At 35.9% G+C, this 18,828-nt stretch overlaps 1 protein-coding gene across 4 annotated transcripts in view; it reads right to left on the bottom strand.

Moving 5' to 3' along the window:
* Window positions 1–18,828, bottom strand: part of SEMA3D (semaphorin 3D) — a 209,297-nt gene that overhangs the window by 51,093 nt on the left and 139,376 nt on the right. For all 4 annotated transcript variants that reach the window (XM_027102734.1, XM_027102730.1, XM_027102731.1 and 1 more), the window contains one exon: window positions 9,022–9,164. In XM_027102734.1, coding sequence (XP_026958535.1) covers window positions 9,022–9,164 — 143 coding nt within the window. The remainder of the gene's footprint in view (window positions 1–9,021; window positions 9,165–18,828) is intronic.

Raw genomic sequence — 18,828 nt, 5'->3', positions numbered from 1 at the left:
ACCCATCAATAACATTTAATCTCAGAGATTTTATCTTGAACTAACACTACCCACTTTCTTGTGAAGTGTGATCCAAATACCACAATATAAAACATTTGTTTTTCCATAACTGAAGCTATCACATGAGACAAACACACAGGCTTTCTACTGATCTTTTTTACAAATTAAAAAAAGATTAGGGCAATTAAATACTTTTCTGTCTTTGATTTAATGCCTGTTGTATTTCTATACATCATTCGTACTCTTTATCTGATTTGTTATTTAGAATAACTGCTGTACCTTGCAGGTTTTAAATAATCTTGTGTTGAGATATATCTTCAAATCACCTAAAGACCCGTTTGCACCAGGAAATTCTGAAGTAAGATCACAGCAACTGACATTTCAGAGCAATTGTTCAATGTACTTCTCTCTGGGCTGCCTCAATTTTCTCTGAGTTATTTCTAGGGACAGAATTTAGAAACTCTGTAAACTTAATACAGATGGTCTATATGGGCTGTATAAGTCAATAATAATGATAAGGATAATCCAAATGCAGGATGGCCTATTTAGAAGTTTGAAACTATTATCATCATGTGGTAGAAACAAAAAGTCAAACCCAGAATAAGATTCCCAGGAGGCTCATTAGGAGGACATGTATATATATTAAAATAAAAGTCATATATATATATATATATATATATATACACTGTTATACTGAGAGGAAGAGTTTAAGTGAGGATATTTTAATACATTAAATGAACTCATGAAAGATAGTGAAGTTAAACCCACTGAATCAAATGAGAGAACTATGTTGTACTTTCTTTTTCAGCCTATGAATCTTCTTCAGCAATATGTCATAACAATATTTCATTTAATTCTTTCATTGAGATGCAAAAAAAGCTATGATCGCTAAAAATAAAAACATAAAAGGAATATAATAACGAGTCTTCTACTTATCTATTAATAATCTTGAAATACCTTAGCAGTAGAAGAAACAAAACTAGGCAAACTCAAACATCTCAAAGGGGAGAAGAAAAAACAAACAAAAAACTTGTACGGCAGGTATTGCACACAGTGGTTTTTAAGGGATAACTTCTGAATAGACTTTCAAGGCAAAAAAATTTTTTTTCTTAAAAAGAACTCTAGTGTTTAGACATGACTGTTTTTGATTTGCCACTGGAGAATCGAAATGGAGAACATGTTTTTCTAACTACTTCAAAAACTTGTAAAGATTATTAGAAATGCAGGACTTGGGTAATACACTGTGCTAAAGAATTCAGTGTCTAAGATTTAACAGATTAAATTTAGGCAAATCTAGGCATATTCAGTGGTCTTTTTCAGGTAGGATCAGAGTTCATTAAATTAAAAAAAAAGTGTTAAAAGCTACGGCCAACAGTATTCATCCTTGCCTAGGAATTTCTGACAGGAAAACAGATGGAAGTGAAGCAAAAGCACATCTGTAACTTGTGGGCTCTAAATCTCTCATTTAGGTTGTAAGCAACAAGCTGAAAGTAAGCAAAAAAAACCACAACTCGGGGGAAATCAATAAATACCGAAAGTGTCATCAGCCTAAAAACACAAATCTTCAAAGGCAGTAATTGTCCAAATAGGATCATATATCAAAATAGACAGTGCAAGTAGAATCAAAGCAAAGGGCTATTAATTAGACCCCCAGGCAAGTTATGTGAAAGGTCCAACCAAACTGAATTCCTGGCGTGGACAAAAGGAAATACTGCAGAACAAAAAGGGAACTGGCATAACCTGCAGCTGTAATCCGGAGTGGGCTAGCATAAGTAACCTAATGGACAATGCTTCCAGAAATGAACAGAATCCCAAAATAATGCAAAACAAACTTGAGGCAGAAAGCTGCAAGCAAGCCCCACTGAAGTGACTGGTATTTATACACATTAACTTACAGGGTGGGTTTTGAAAGGAAATACACACAGACACACACACACACGGTAATAAACATCACACAATCATAAATAATAGTATCAGAAAGGACTAACTTGCAAACTAAATAGACACAAATCTTTTCAGAGGGTTTATTTCATGCTGTTTCACCTACCCTTTCAGACAGCATTTATTACCTCTCCACGAAGACCCGTGTAATTTACCATCTATGAGAGCAGTCCGGGGTGTAAGGTGCACCATTCAGTGCTTGAAAATATCGACTGTTCAAATCAAAGAATTATAGAGCCTGGCAAAGACTTTAGAAAGCATTCTAGGCTAAGCACCTTATTTTAAAAATGAGAAAACTGAAGAAGTTGTTTGATGGGAAAGTAGTGACACTACTGAAAAATAATTCATTAGTAAATGTGTTCTCCCATTTGTAATGATAAACACACTGAGTTTGAAAGAGATTCTTTGGATGAAGGTACTTATTATCCTGAGGCTGTCAATTATCTTCTAGGTCAGTTTCTTTACTATTTAGTGAATCTCTCTGTTCCTATCTCTTGTCCAAAATTTGCATTGTTCAAATTGTTCACATAATTTTCACCAGAGATGTCTCCAACTTCTTCTGACTCTATCCAAAAGTAAGTTCTATCCTTAAAGTACAAATATTGCTAAAAATGAGAGCAAAGGAATAATAATAATTTTAACCTTTAAAACTGATGAAATACCATCTCTTCTCAGTAAACTTTGGTAACTAACCTGCCTCTCACCACCCCCCAGCTCCCAAAATATACACATACTACCACTCTTTCACTCCTAAGCAGTTAATTGAGCTGACTCCAAAAGTGTGTACGTATGACGTGTATATGTGTGTACATGATTTTTGACATGTAACTTAGGGTGCTATGATCATGTACTCACATTATTCACATGTCGATCTCTTAGATGGTTAACTGCTTGAAAACAGAAATCTAAGTAGCCCTTGTTTTCCAGTACTTTCCTCTGTATCTGTCAAGATCCAAATTCATATGATCTCATTTAAGCCTTTCATTTGCCTGGTAAAATAGTCATAGAAGAGATGGGTGTCCTCATTTTCTAGGTTAAGAAAGTGAGCTAGAAAAAAGTAAAGCAGATACATGTCTTTTTTTGAATTATGGTTTTCTCAGGGTACATGCCCAGTAGTGGGATTCCTGGGTCATATGGTAGTTGTATTTTTAGTTTTTTAAGGAACCTCCATACTGTTCTCCATAGTGGCTGTATCAATTTACATTCCCACCAGCAGTGCAAGAGGGTTCCCTTTTCTCCACACCCTCTCCAGCATTTATTGTTTGTAGACTTTTTGATGATGGCCTTTCTGACCGGTGTGCGGTGATACCTCATTGTAGTTTTGATTTGCATTTCACTAATGATTAGTGATGTTGAGCATTCTTTCATGTGTTTGTTGGCAATCTGTATATCTTCTTTGGAGAAATGTCTATTTAGGTCTTCTCCCCATTTTTGGATTGGGTTGTTTGTTTTTTTGATATTGAGCTGCATGAGCTGCTTGTAGATTTTGGAGATTAATCCTAGTCATGTACTACAATGTTCATTGTAGCTCTATTTACAATAGCCAGGACATGGAAGCAACCTAAGTATCCACTGACAGATGAATGAATAATGAAGATGTGGCACATATATACAATGGAATATTACTCAGCCATAAAAAGAAACAAAACTGAGTTATTTGTAGTGAGGTGGATGGACCTAGAGTCTGTCATACAGAGTGAAGTAACTCAGAAAGAGAAAAACAAATACTGTATGCTAGCACATATATATGCAATCTAAAAAAAAAAAAGAATGGTTATGAAGAGCCTAGGGACAAGACGGGAATAAAGACGCAGACCTACTAGAGAATGGACTTGAGGATATGGGGAGGGGGAAAGGTAAGCTGGGACAAAGTGAGAGAGTGGCATGGACATATATACACTACCAAATGTAAAATAGATAGCTAGGGAGAAGCAGCCGCATAGCACAGGGTGATCAGCTCGGTATTTGTGACCACCTAGAGGGGTGGGATAGGGAAGGTGGGAGGGAGGGAGACGCAAGAGGGAGGAGATATGGGGATATATGTATATGTATAGCTGATTCACTTTGTTATAAAGCAGAAACTAACACACCATTGTAAAGCAATTATACTCCAATAAAGATGTTAAAAAAAAAAAGTAAAGCAGAGATGTAAGTCTAGATTTGACTTCAAGTTAACATTCATATCATTTGGGCAAAAGTTATTGATTATATCCTTACTGCCAAAACTAATATGTGACTTTTAGTCATAATCTTACCTGACTTCCTTTTGGTGTGTGACATTACTGATAACTGCCTTCTTCTTGAAACCGTTTTTATCCCTGACTTGTGACAGTACTCTCATCCAGTTCTCTACCTGCTATCAAACTATTTCTTCTCAATTGCTTTTGTGGACATTTTCCTCTGCTTTTTCTTAAATGTCATTGTCCCTCAGGATCCTGTCCTTGCTGTTTGATCTTGTACTACAAATCTTCCTGGGCAATTTCAGACATTTCCATGACTTCAAGAACTACCAATACACTGGTGATTTCTACATTCCTGAGTCTAGACCCTATTGAGTCTCAGGTTTATATTTTTAACTGGTTATTATGACAGCATAACCCAGAACTACATCAAGTTCAATATGTTCAAATATAAAATCTATGCCCATAAACTTTTTCTGGTGTTTCTTAAATATCAGAATGTATCTCTTTGTGCATTTTCCTAATTTCTGCCATATCTTCTGGAAAGCACAGTTACTAACAGTATAGGAGTCCTTTGTCTACAGGGATAGTATCAAGGTCTTTGGAATAGGAGTGAGGGAGAATTAAAATGCATGGAGAATCTAATAGGACAGGAAGTTGTTGCAGCCTTTTATGTACATCGTGGAATCGATACCTGCAGCTATTAATCAGTCCTAATTATGAACAGGAGAGATAAGACTTCTGAAGACTTCTGTTGAACTTTTGTGCATGTTTTAAAAGGAAACAGTCACTATCCTGCTAATTTTCCATTTGTTTTGCTCCAGTCACAGTAAACCTCTTTTTATTCCTTAAGTGCTTTTTCCCACCTCTGAGATTTCACATGTGCTTTTCCTTCTGCCTGGAATATTCTTCCCCATCCCTGTCACCTTTGCCCTGCAATTTCCTCATCATTTTTATCATCTGATTCAAAAGTCACTTTCTCAGAGAGACCTTCCATATACAATCTAAAGCCCACCTATTCTTCCTAATTGACCCTGTGATTTTTCCATTATAGCAGTTATCACACCTTCCACTTATATGTTAATCTGTGTGCTTTCTTGTTTAATGCATATATAATGCACTAGGTTGTAAACTCAGTAAGGACAAGTATGATGTCTTTTTTTAAAAAAACTTCTATAAGACTACTGCTTAGCAATGCCATGTACAGGGTTAGTTACCAATAGATGTGTTAAGTAAATGAATGTTTTGATAGTCTATATTTATAATGTAGCCACTAGCCACACGAGGCTATTTAAATTACAATTAATTAAAGTTAAATAACATCAAAAATTCAGTTCCTTAGTCATACTAGTCAACACTAACATGTCAACATGGCTACTATGCTGTAGAGAACAGATACAGAACATTCCCATCATTGCAGAAAATTCTATATTAGACAGCATTTGTCTACACCGGGCAATTAATAAAAGAGTGGTAATAAATTAAGGACCTTTTAGAAATTGACACATACATTCTATCTTAGAAATATCTCTGGAACTTATATGTATCTCTTCATTCCTACTTTCTTTAGGGAACTACCTAAAAGGTCTCCCAGTCACGCATATTTCTCAGTCCAGATATATTCTTGAAATTATTAATTGCTAAACACCTATCAAGTCACTTCTCTTCCTAAAAACATTTATAACTTCTCATTGTCTACACAACAGAGCTGAAACTCCTTACCATGAAAATAATACTGCTTATCTTCCAATTTACCAGAATTTATGGAATAACATTGCTCCCCACTACCCCTCGAGTTCCACTGACAACAAGATTTCACTGTCCTTTAAACAAAATATACTCTGTCACAATGCTGCCTGAAATGCCTATCCTCCTTTCCTGTCCTTGGTGTAGTCCCCCTACCCCTGTAGGACTCAATTTTTGAGCTTCACTGAATGCACAGAGTTCTCAGTCTGACCTCGATCACATTATATTGTGATTATCTGTTTATGTCTCTATTACCCTCACTGCACTCTAAGGTTTTAAAGAAAAGGGACAGTGGCTTACTTACCTCCCAGTGTCTAGTCTTACTGCACTTTGCACAGAACTTATATTTTCTTGTTGAAATAATGAAATGATAAAATAATGAAGGAATGGGTTACAACTGAAGAGATTCACCCTTATCCTGTAAACAATTCTTTGTTCATTTTGTGTAATTTTTGCTTATTTCCAAAAGCTCCTCCCCACCAATCACTATATCTTACTGACTAACAGTAATGTCTTTGACAGGTCAATAAAACAACTTTTACTTTAGTTTAGTAGCTGAAGACATAGGGAGCTCTTAAACTGTCAACAGTTTTTCATTGGCCTGAAGGTTATCAGGTAAAAATGAAAACAAACAATAATAACAAGAACAACAAAACCTTAATATTTCCAAATAAATAGGTACTGTGGAAATATCCTGGTGGGACAAATAGTATAAAGGACTCTCATGTTACTGACAAGCTCTGTAAATTCAGAACAGTGTACACAGTTACTCTTAACTCTCTCTAGCATGCTCTCTTCCTTCTTAGTTTTGTTTATATCTATTGAACTTAATTTTGTTTCACAGCATAGACGTACATTACATTACTACCTGTTGAAAACAGAAAAACAATATTATAATAACCTCATGGGATAAAAAAATGAAACAGAGAGGAATAAATATGTTCCCCCAAATGTCACAAGAACATTTTTTATGTGAAAATAATGTATAACAGCAACAATGATGCTGAAAACCTATTTTTTAATTTAAGCTTGTTATTGTTTTGCAGGACATTCTTTTTTAAAAGACTTCAAGTCATTTTTAATCTCGACAGTGAAATCTCCACTTATGAGTGCTCACTTTTTACCGCACTTTAATCCTAAATTAATAAATAAAGTTAGTAACTTGGGCAGGGTGGGAGGCAATTAAGAAATTACAAAGATGCGTTTAGAACCAAATATTGTAAACATTGACCAGTGGATCATATTGTAGTGGGAAATGCTGAAGAGGGTGTTAATTGAAGACAGGGACTGAGTAAAGAGATACATCAATTTAAGAAGGACCTCTATTATCTCTCTTTTTTTTAAGGAAATTCATCCATCACAAGTCCTTATTTGATATCACAATTTGTTAGCTTTTTATCCAAACACAATAGCATGACAAAATCTTGCTGGGTGGCCTCAGAGTTTTTTGTGGTGGGAAGACTTATATACTACAATCCTCTCTGTCTTTTCAGTTCTATAGGAGTTTGTTCATAAATAAAATATCCCATGGCTGATACTTAAAGTCTAGATTATATTTTTATGATACAAATTTATAAATGGGGCAGCTAAATTTTTCTTTAATATGTTTCTCCACCTCTAAAATTAACTCTCAGTATATTTAGTATGAGTGTAAAAACATTACTTTGTTATAAATGAATTTCTATCAAATGGATTTGACCTATCAAGAAATAAGTATTGAACTGCTTCACAAAACCCACACTTGTTATACATGTGCTCATCACAGAGTGACTCTTAAAATACATTTAATTGATTGTAAATCTCTTATGACACACTTAACGTGATTCATTTATACAAATGATGTCCATCCACAGCACAGCTTTCCGGCTGGGGTACTGTTGTTCTAAGGCATGCTTCAGTACACTCACACGCTACGACTACTCCAAGCAATGGCCATTCATCTCTCGACGAGAGGCTTCAAGAGAAATGACTGTGAATTCTTAGACTCTGAAAGAATGAGGATGCTTTTTAGAGAATCTGTCCCCTGGGGGTGAAGGGATCAGTGGGGGACGGCATTACTGGCTAGGACACTAGGTAAAGAATGATCTGCGCTCACAAGTTTGGTCTCATTCAAAAGCCATGTTATCATTAGCACTCTTAAGCGCAATGACGGTTTATATTTCTGTCCCTCGAAGTGTTCAAAAGCCTGAGGGCACAGACTGAGAAAAAAAAAAAGTGATAGGCTCAGATGGAAGAAAATGAAAAGTTTGTACAAGACCAAAGAAAGCTTCCTGCTGAGAGTATTTATTAAGTTAACAGCTCTTCCTCTTAATAACTGAGTTAATGCTGAAGGTGTCTGTCCATTTAAGAGAAGTGATTTCAGTGAAGATAAATCCAACTAACAAAAGAATATACTGAAAAGTATGATTCCAGTAGCATTTTTATTCTATAAAGCTTGTATCCACTCAAATGAGAACTCTGATAGCACAAAATGGGAGTGTTTCATAGAGTTGCTGTTTTCCTGTAATTTACACAAAATGGCAATATTAAAAAGCAAATTTCAGTGTTCTTCAAGATAAATGTTTTGCCTTTTGGATTGTTTTCTTTCCTTCCTATCCCATTTTTCTCTCAGAACCTAATCTAGGTTAATGCTCTAGAAAGTATTTTAATAATAAGACTATATAACTGCATTTTCAACTTATTTGATTCACGTAAAGATACATAATTTTACATGTGATGTGTTTTGATAAAAATATGGGATATGATTTTGTTAGTGTTAAGGAACTCTAGTGAGTATGCGAAGTTACTTTCCATTTCAAAATAAAATTATTTAATGTACAAAACATTTTAACTTCCATGCATCAGGACAATGCAGAGATCTTACTGGGAACAGTAATAACTGGCAAAGGGATAGCCCACCAATAAAAGGAGCACGCTGCCCAAGAGATCTAACTCAAACCTGGGGAATAGCTCAGGGATTGGACAAAATAATGTGTAATATTGGAAAATTTTGCATCCTTCTTTTTTCTTTTTACTTTTGGATCTCAAAAATTATACATGTAAGATAATATGAATGTATTCTACCATTTATAAATAATGGAATTAACTTCAACATTACATGGTTAATTATTCATACACATACACATATGCCTTAAGTGGAATAAATATATCTTGCCTTACAAACTCTTCCAACTCGAGAAAGGATGGTCTTATCAGAAGTACTCCCTTCTTGAGATGATTCACGAAAGAAGAAATATATTTTATCATCATCTGGATTATAGGTGTCTGGGATGGGGAAAGTTCCAATAAATTTTGCTCCTGTTTGGAAGAAAAGAAGCTATACATTAAAATACTGAAATAATTCAGCCACAATAGTACTGGTGTCTTTTGTAGGTAAAACAATTAGCAGCAGAATTAGAAATAAACACATGAATGAAATGTGGGAAATGAGACATATACACAAGTAAACATGACACAAAGCAGGAACATGTATTAGCCCAAAGAGGTCCTGAACAAGTTCTGTAGGACTCTGGACATCAAGTGAGAACACAACTGGCTGAGATTCACAATTGTTTCAATTCAACTAAATTACATAGAAAAGTCCTTCTTTCAAACCTGGAGATTCTATGATTTTATATTTTCCTTTTTTATGATTGCAGTCACTGCTTCTAAACCAAAATGTCCATTATGAAGAGCTTAGGAAAAACTATAAACATATCCCAAATTTTGATATATTATGATGTTATTTGTTGCACTTTGTGTAACTGCCAAAAAAAATTGAAAGAACCAGTAATGCTTGGGTCAAGTCCAGTGTTGGCTCTGAAGACACTCTTTCCAACTTGATATCCTGTTTCTGCCGCTTACTGGAAAAGTGACTTTGGGCAAATTGTTTATCTTCTCTATGCCTCAATTTTCTCATACCTAATATGAGGCTACCAATATCATCTACCTAGTAGGGTAACTGATATGATAATCAAGTGAATTGATATATGTAATGCGCTTACTATCTGGTAGTGCGTGACACATAATAAGGGTTTAATAAATGTTATTCATTATTAAAAGGATGTCTGGGATGATAATAATAATTATCATTAGGACCACAAACAAGAGAATGATGGAAAATTGAGCACATCCATACAATTGTTACAATAACATGTAGTTATTAAAAATGAAGTAGTTCTAAATGTACTGTCATGGGAAGATGTCCACGATACAAATCAAATGAAAAAATAATGGCAATACAATCCTTTGCACTGCATCAATGACAAGTCAATTTGGGTTACTAATGCCTTGTTTAAAAAGTACTGGACCTTTTAAGTCTTGGTTTTATATAACTGGGAGTTAATCAGGTAACAGATTTGTAATTGGGAGATACTAGTTCAGAAACAATCATTTTGATTAAAGCAAAGAAGACAAAGAGTGGTTATCGAGGAATGGAGGACTTCAATTAAGTAGAAAATACAAGATGCCTGAAAGAAAGCAAAGAGAACTCTTTAGGAAGCAGAAGCAGGAAACAAGAGAAGACAAAAAGTTTCCCCAAAAATAAATAAATATAATAAGTAGGAGGTGAAAAAAAATTAACATTGCCTTCTCTAGAGTTTTGACCAAGGCCCCGATTGCCGGATACTCCAGGAGTACTGACAACTATTCCCCTGCAAATGTAGAACAGTTGGTCAGTAGCCCAGTAAACAAGACTTCACAATAGACTCTTCAATAGAGAAAAGTTAATGTTTGATTCCGAGTGATGAGTAGTTCAGTCTTTATCATCCCAGCCTCTCTGGGTCAACCCTGGGTCTCTCATCCAGTCTATTCTCTGCTTAAATGGGAAACCTTAAGAGGAAAAGAGAGGCAGGAAATATGTGTATGATCTTTTTCCTTTTTGTTCTTTATTACTTCCCTGTTATTTCTCTGGAACTTAGAACTCCAGTGGATTTTTATGCCCTCAATAATCTCATTTTGATATGGTCCTAAGTTACATAAAAATTAAATTTTAGAAAATCATACAGGATTTAAAAAAATTTCTTTTCTAATTAATCTTAAATTAGCAAGGTCCATTAACAATTCCACTCAAGGCTTTTTGTTTTTGTTTTTCCCTCCAGCCCCTCTTTTAAATTGTTTATACATCACTTAGTTTTGAATCCCTGAGCAAGGTTAAAATTCTTTTGTAGTCACAAATTAACACTTCTGATTTTTGACTTAAATATATCATGTTTTCTTAAAAAAAAAAAAAACTCTCTGTGGAAATAAAATTTCCTACAAATGTAGCATTAGGATTTTAGCAAATTCATGAAAACAAAGAATATATCTAATTACTACTATATTCAGGGCACTTACAACAAGAAAAACTGCTAGGATAAAGAATACAAAAGTGAGTAAGAACGGACTCTTCGCTTCAAACCAATTACAATCTGGATTAAGAAAATATTAACATATGGCCAAGATATGGCTAAGAAGAAGGCCCAGTCTTGATGTTTCCAATGACTTGAAAGGAGATTGCCAACAATGAGTAGAGAAAAAGACAACTGTGGGTTCCCAGCGACACAGATCAGGCATTAATAATAATCTATAGCACGTTTTTTGAATTTACAGACGCCTGAATTCAATGCCATTGACCTGGATGCAAATCTCCAGTGGCACTAGCATGTGAATTTTTAAAATACATAAATAAAAATAAAGAAATAAAACCTTATAGGTGATTCTTACAAGAATCTGAGTTTAAGAGTCACTGCCGTAGATTACCATTTCGTATACGGGAAAAGGACATAGACAAGACTCATTAACGCTAGGTCAGTAATGCAGATGTGTGTATGGACAGGAGGAGCGAAGACTGATAATAAATACAAATTCTTCATAATTAGAGTGGGACAAAAAAGGGATAAAACTGAAACTATACAGAAATTACAGGAATATGATTGCCTTGTTTTATCTTAACAAATATATGAGCTTAAAATGGGGATGACACAAGTAGAATTTATCACAGCACTTAAATATAACCTAAGTATAAGTTATCCACGGAGCACGATGACCCTTGTAATTTTAGTATCAGAACTACTTCGTGATTAAGTTGAATTTATACTTTTAAAAATAACATAGTGGTACAAAATTTGCAGTCTTCTCTCCCCAGAGAGAAAATAAGATCTCAGTTATTTGAAACAGAAAATCATTACAGGTAAAAAGGATTCCAGTGTGAGGGAGAGAGTTGCTTGTAAAGGTTTTCTCAGACACACCGATAGGAGAAGCAGTTCCGTGAACTGATTGGTGGTCTCTCATTTGCAGAGTTCGACAAGAGCAACATAGCTCTACAACACAGCAGAATGTACTCGGCCTAAAAGTTAAACAAATAAATACAGTAATACACACTCTGTTGTAGAAATACACAGAACAGCCCCACTCTGGCTACGTGAAACATTATCCAGGTGTTGTTGCCAGGTACTGCCATTTGAAATGGTCAAAAGTTAGAGTATGACACCAGTCCCCATTCCAGGAATTTCATTATAATATCAGTGGGGCAAAATAGAATACCTTTCCAAGTTACATTTCTTTTCACTTTCAACTAATACATAACATAGATGTTCTTGTGTTTATTCAGTGACTGTTGGTTTTAGTGGACTCTTTTTTAAATGTTGGTTCTTTTTCAAGTACTATAAGGAAATTATTCTGGAGTACTGTAAGAAAATTAAATGGTAGAAGTGTTTAAGCCAAATATTTATTATGTGAAGGAATCTAATTATGAAAAAAAGAGTATCCCATAGTACTCTATTCTGTGATTTAAATAATAAGTAATTTTGAGTTAAAAATAAATACTTGTTTCAAGAATAGAGAGTTTTCTTTCTTCCAGACTCAACTGTGGTCCTGTGTCTTAGAACACTGATGTTAGTATTTTATGGTAGAAACTCCTTTTTGACTTGCTGCCAAGTTTGTGTAAAAATAGATATCATTTCATCAGTATATGACATGCATAGTTGAATTAAGTAATTTAAAATCATACCAAGGGACACCTGGGCTTTATTTATAGCACATTTTTCCCCTGTGGCATTTGAAACACACGCCTTAATAGGGATGGAGTTTGAAATCGTGCATTTTCACAAATGAACTTTTAGCATGAAACCAGGAGACACTGCCAAATGAAAATGGCATAAATCCTCATGGCCTGAAATGCACATCACTTTCATTTCTGCTTAAGAACCTCTTTTCACCCAGATGAGCACACCTACACCATGACTTAATACATAGTGAGTTCCTTACTTTCCTTTATTTCTTCTTGTAATATCTTTTTCCTACCACTTTTGAAAAATGTTATCCTTCTCTGTGGAAGAAGAATTTATAGACAACAGTACTCCAAGAGAAACTTCAAATGAAAACTGCCTCCACATGTTAGAAATGAAAATTTGAAACAAAAGTTCTCATCTACTCCAGGAAAGAAAACAAAAACATATGCATCTGAGGCATCATTACTTGTTTTCATTTTCCAAATGGTCATACTTCTTAGTTTTATCCCCAAATTCTCATAAAAGCTCAACTGTGTTTGAGTAACCACTCTGACATGTATCTGTATTCCCATTTCCTGCTATGTTCTACGATTAAGCTGATAAAAGTGTGGAACTACCTAAGTCTTCGTCTAAAACTGCCATCAGACTTCATCTCTGCAATTTTTCTCTCTCCTGGTGAGGTATTTAATAGGTGGGTTAATTTCTCAAAGAAGAAATCAAGATTCATACTTCTATGTCTCTTGGCACTGGATTACACAAAGTCCCACAGAAAGTCTGACAAGGATCCTAGGACTGGTAACTGAAGAGATTAGCTGATCTCACTGGTTAAATCCAGGCAGGGCAAAGAACAAAATAGGGCATACACACAAGCATCAAAGATTTTAAACTGCCTAAGCGGTTCAGTGATAAAAATGATTCATGTAGAATCATATTTTTTAAAAGGTTAATTATTTAAAACCTGCCATCTTAAGAGTTAAATACTCAATTGCAAATTTAATTTAATTTTTGTATTCCACTCAATCTAAACATATCTGTTTACAAGAGTTTTTTACAGACATGTAAAAGTAGGGGTTTTAACTAAAAATCAAAGTACAGAAAGCAAAATTTAACAGAAAAAAATTCTCAAACTGTCTAACCAGAAATAAATAATACAATGATGGAATAATATGTATAGGAGAAATTAATTAGACATTGACCCCATTATTTGAAATATCAAGTATCTGTCAGTTGTTTCAACCTGGCAATAACTGTACAAAATCCAGGAGTGAGCTTCACATCTACATGGTACAGTAAAGAAAATTTACATCTGTTGCGTTATGTGATTGTGGATTGCACTGTGATATGTATTATACTGCGTGATTATGCTATTGTACATAATTAATAAAAAGTACACTTCAGGGCTCCCCTGGTGGCGCAGTGGTTGAGAGTCCGCCTGCTGATGCAGGGGACACGGGTTCGTGCCCCAGTCCGGGAAGATCCCACATGCCGCGGAGCGGCTGGGCCCGTGAGCCATGGCCGCTGAGCCTGCGCGTCCGGAGCCTGTGCTCCGCAACGGGAGAGGCCACAGCAGTGAGGGGCCCGCGTACCGCAAAAAAAAAAAAAAAAAAAAAAGTACACTTCAGACCAGTGCTGTCCAATAGAAATTTCTGTGAAGATGGAAATGTTTTATATCTGTGCTGTCCAATAGCCTCTAAACCATGTGGCTTTTGAGCACTTGAAATATAATTAGTGTGACTAAGAAACCAAATTTTAAGTTTATTTCATTTTTCTTAATTTAAATTTAAATAGCCACATGTGGCTAGTGTCTACCACAATGGACAGTGCAGCTTTACAGCAAGTAGCCTGCATCAGCTACTGTGCTGTGTCAGGTCCAGTTTAAGGAAGAAACAGAGCCTTTACCCCCATAACTACCACTAAAATGGCAGTCAAGCTCCCAGATGCAGGAGACATGATATGATACTCTCGTCAGAAGTTTGGTATTGTAATGGAAGGATGGGTCTGGCAGTTAGGAGACCTGAACATGTCCCTTCTTCATACTGAGTCTCAATTTGTGGAATGTAAGGATGAATAAGATAATGTCTAATATTCCCCAAATCACCATAGTTCCTTTAGCAATCACTGCTTTTTGTCTCCCCACATTCCTGACACTAGCCAGATGACCTATTTGACCTCTATCTTTGGACCCTAGGCTGACTATATCTGGAAAATGGCCACTTCTCAGAATGGAGAAGAGAAATGCTCCCCCCAAAAGCCAATCTTTTCCCTTATCGTGTGGGGTACTTCCTCATAACAATCTCATGTAGTTTCTATTATTTCTCCCTTGCTTTGCCCTAGTTTCCATGGACCAAGAAGGTCCTGACTGACTGGGCCTCCTGAAGCATCATGCTATTCTGAATCTGGCCAGCCCATCCCTCAGCAAATGTTCGCAATAACGACTACAGCTGACTGGCTAGGTCTTCCACATTGATTGCCTAACCACACTTTCTCTGTCTGCCGCGGTCTCCGTATGCAGACCCACATCCTCAGTTTGCTGTTGCCCAAAATGGCATCGTGATGTGGACCCTATTTGTAGTGAGGCTGCAAGAGCAGAGGATGGGTAATCACATTAACAGGATTTAGGTTGATGGACTGTATCATACAATGAGAAGAATAAAGTGTGTAGAGCTAGAGAGACATACCTGAGTTTCAATCTCACTTCCAATAACTGTTTAACCAGGGACTATTTATCTGACTTCTAATCTATCCCCAACTATTAAGTGGAAATAGTAATTCTCTCAAAATTATACCACTAAATAAGATAATACTTTAAAAGTGCCTAATACAGTGACTAGGAAGGATGCTGTATAAAATAAATTTGAAGCAGAAGAGACCAGACATAGGGAAATGAGTTAACAAATAATAAAATTGTAGCAGTAAACCAGAGACAAGGTGATGGAGACCTAAAGAAAGATGGTGGCCATAGAAAGAACAAGGTCAACAGATATTCTGAAGGAAATAAAGGCTCTTTGTGACAGATTAGATAAAGGGAGATAAAGGAGAGGAAGAAATTAAAGATAACTTCAAGGTAACTGAGTGGATGAAGTTAAGAAACTTAAGATAGATAAAAATCAGGAAACAGGTATTGAAGGGCAGGTTAGAAAGGGGAAACAAGATAATTTTGAGTTAGACTCACAGGATTTTAGATCCAATTAGTCTTTTATATATCTATTTGAAGAAACTAAAGCAAAAGATCACTAGACAACTTGTATAAATCTCAAAGCACTTTAGTAGTACAATCAAGGCCAAGGCTTAGATATCTTTACTCCCATATTAAGCAACTAGTTCCTTTTGTTTAATCTGAGATGACAATGTAAAACATAGAAATAAATATTTTTAAGGTCACTTAGTTACAGGAAAAGGTTGGAAATACAGTTTTAGGAAACAAGAACACAGAAAACTATTAGAATGGATGAGCTCACAGAATTATGAAATGTAGAGAGAGAGAAGGAAAAGGTGGTCTGTACTTAAAAATGCTAAGTAGATATCAGAGAATCAGAGCATCCGGAGCTTTAGTCCCACCGTGCTACCTCTCTCACCTTCAGGAATAACAATAATGATGGTGATGATAATATTGACACTGAATTGCTTTTACAATTGCCTTCCATCAGACTCCCCTATAAGATTTAACTCTTGTAACACCCTGGGAACAGATACTATTATTATGCCAAGTTTTTAGACAAAGAATTTAAATGCACAGAAAGGTTTGACCAAGGTCACAAATAAGTAAGAGTCAGGATTTAAACTTAGGTAATTAAGTTCCACAAAAAAGAGCTGTAATTTTTGTCTAAATTGGGACACTTCAGAGAGTTAAAGAACAGCAAAGGTAAACTGGAAATGTCCAGGGCAGACCAGGTTATATGGTCCCTCTGGTTATTAACCACTAAGCAATCTGCCTTAAATGTCCTACAACCATAAATAATAGGTCTCCTAATTCTTAATCATTTGCCTGCATTCAATCCACCGAGACTTCTACTGTATATCCTGCCTCCCTCCTTCAGTTTCTTCCTTTCTACTGACTTCTTTCATTGCAAAGTTTTCCCAGTACCCAAAATCTTCTCTTGAATTTTTCCTCATATCCTGGGGCTCTTCTATTCCCAAACAGATATCTTCTCTTTCCATTACTTGTTGCTGTATATTCTCATGTCCACCTCCACTGCCACTACCTTTGTTCCTGTCCCACCCTCATTCTCCTGTTTTTGGTGCAATGGCCCCTTACCTCTCTGTCCTCCTTCTCCTTTAGTTTTCCCTTCCTGGTATTATCAGTTACCTCTATAAACAACAAAGATCTAATTTTCTGGTTAAAATTAGGGAATTGGTGAAGGGGGGTCCAAAAGGTACAAATTTCAAGTTACAAAATAAATAAGTCCTGGGGATGTAATGTACATCATGGTGACTATAATTAATAACGGTGTATTGAATATTTGAAAGTTGCTAAGAGAGTAGACCTTAAAAGTTCTCATCACAAGAAAAGAATTCTATGACTATATGTGGTGATGGAAGTTAACTAGACTTACTGTGGTGACCATTTTGCAATATATACAAGTATCAAATCATGTTGTACACCTGAAACTAATACAATGTTATATGTCAATTATCCCTTACAAAAAAAAGACACACAAAAAAGAATTAAATACATTAACAGATGAATGGCTAAAGAAGACATGGTAAATATATACAATGGAATATTAGCCATAAAAAAGAATGAAATAATGTCATTTGCAGCAAGGTGGATGGACCATAGAGATTATCATACTAAGCGAAGTAAGTCAGAAAGAGAAAGACAAATACCATATGATATCACTTATATGTGGAATCTAAAGTATGACACAAATGAACATATCCATGAAACAGAAATAGACTCCAAGACATAGAGAACAGACCCCTGGTTGCCAAGACGGAGGAGAGATGGGGGAGAAAAGGACTGGGAGTTTGGGATCAGCAGATGCAAACCAGTATATATAGGATGGATAAATGACAAGGTCCTACTGTATAGCACAGGAAACTACATTCGATATCCTGTGATAAAGTGTAATGGAAAAGAATATGAAAAAGAATATATATATATATATATATATATAAAATAACTGAGTCATTTTGCTATACAGCAGAAATTAACACAACACTGTAAATCAATTATACCTCAATAAAATAAAAATAAAGAATTAAATAATAGATAACTTCACAGTAGTTTCAGGAAAATATTTACAGCTTTCTGGCTCCATCACCCACTCTCCTCCTATGCTCCAGGCATTTATCATCCATGAGGTCAGTGACCCTTCCGTATAATCTCAGCAGGCCCAGTGGACAGAAGAGCATTCAGTATGCCACAGGCCCTTAAAAGTTGTTTATTAAGAGAATGCTAAACCAGCGCAAAGGTTTCTTACTTTGTAATTCTCTTCACACAGCACTAAGAACAGCATGTTAGGCAAATAATAGTTGAATAAATATTTCCCGCATTTACTGTTTTAGCAATACTGTTGACTTCTTTTGGACATGTCACAGGTAAGGAAAAAATAGACTAATCTCTTAAATGAGTGGCAACATGATGATGTTTGCCATCCTAAGCCTGGGAAATGCAATCTATACTTCATTTTAAAGCCATAATATCAGGACTTCCCTGGTGGCACAGTGGCTAAAAATCTGCCTGCCAACACAGGGGACACAGGTTCGAGCGCTGGTCCAGGAAGATCCCACATGCCGGGGAGCAACTAAGCCCGTGCGCCACAACTACTGAGCCTGCACTCTAGAGCTTGTGAGCCACAACTACTGCAGTTCGTGCACCTAGAGCCCATGCTTCGCGGCAAGAGAAGCCACCACAGTGAGAAGCCCGCGCACCACGACGAAGAGTAGCCCCCGCTCACCGCAACGAGAGGACGCCCGCGCACAGCAACGAAGACCCAATGCAGCCAAAATAAATAAATAAATAATAAATTAATTAAGAAAGAAGAGTGAAC

The sequence above is a fragment of the Aethalodelphis obliquidens genome, unplaced genomic scaffold (genome assembly GCF_003676395.1).
Source record: "Aethalodelphis obliquidens isolate GAN/ISIS:26980383/991018 unplaced genomic scaffold, ASM367639v1 scaffold5, whole genome shotgun sequence".
Taxonomy (NCBI): domain Eukaryota; kingdom Metazoa; phylum Chordata; class Mammalia; order Artiodactyla; family Delphinidae; genus Aethalodelphis; species Aethalodelphis obliquidens.
This window is presented reverse-complemented; position numbering and strand designations above follow the sequence as displayed.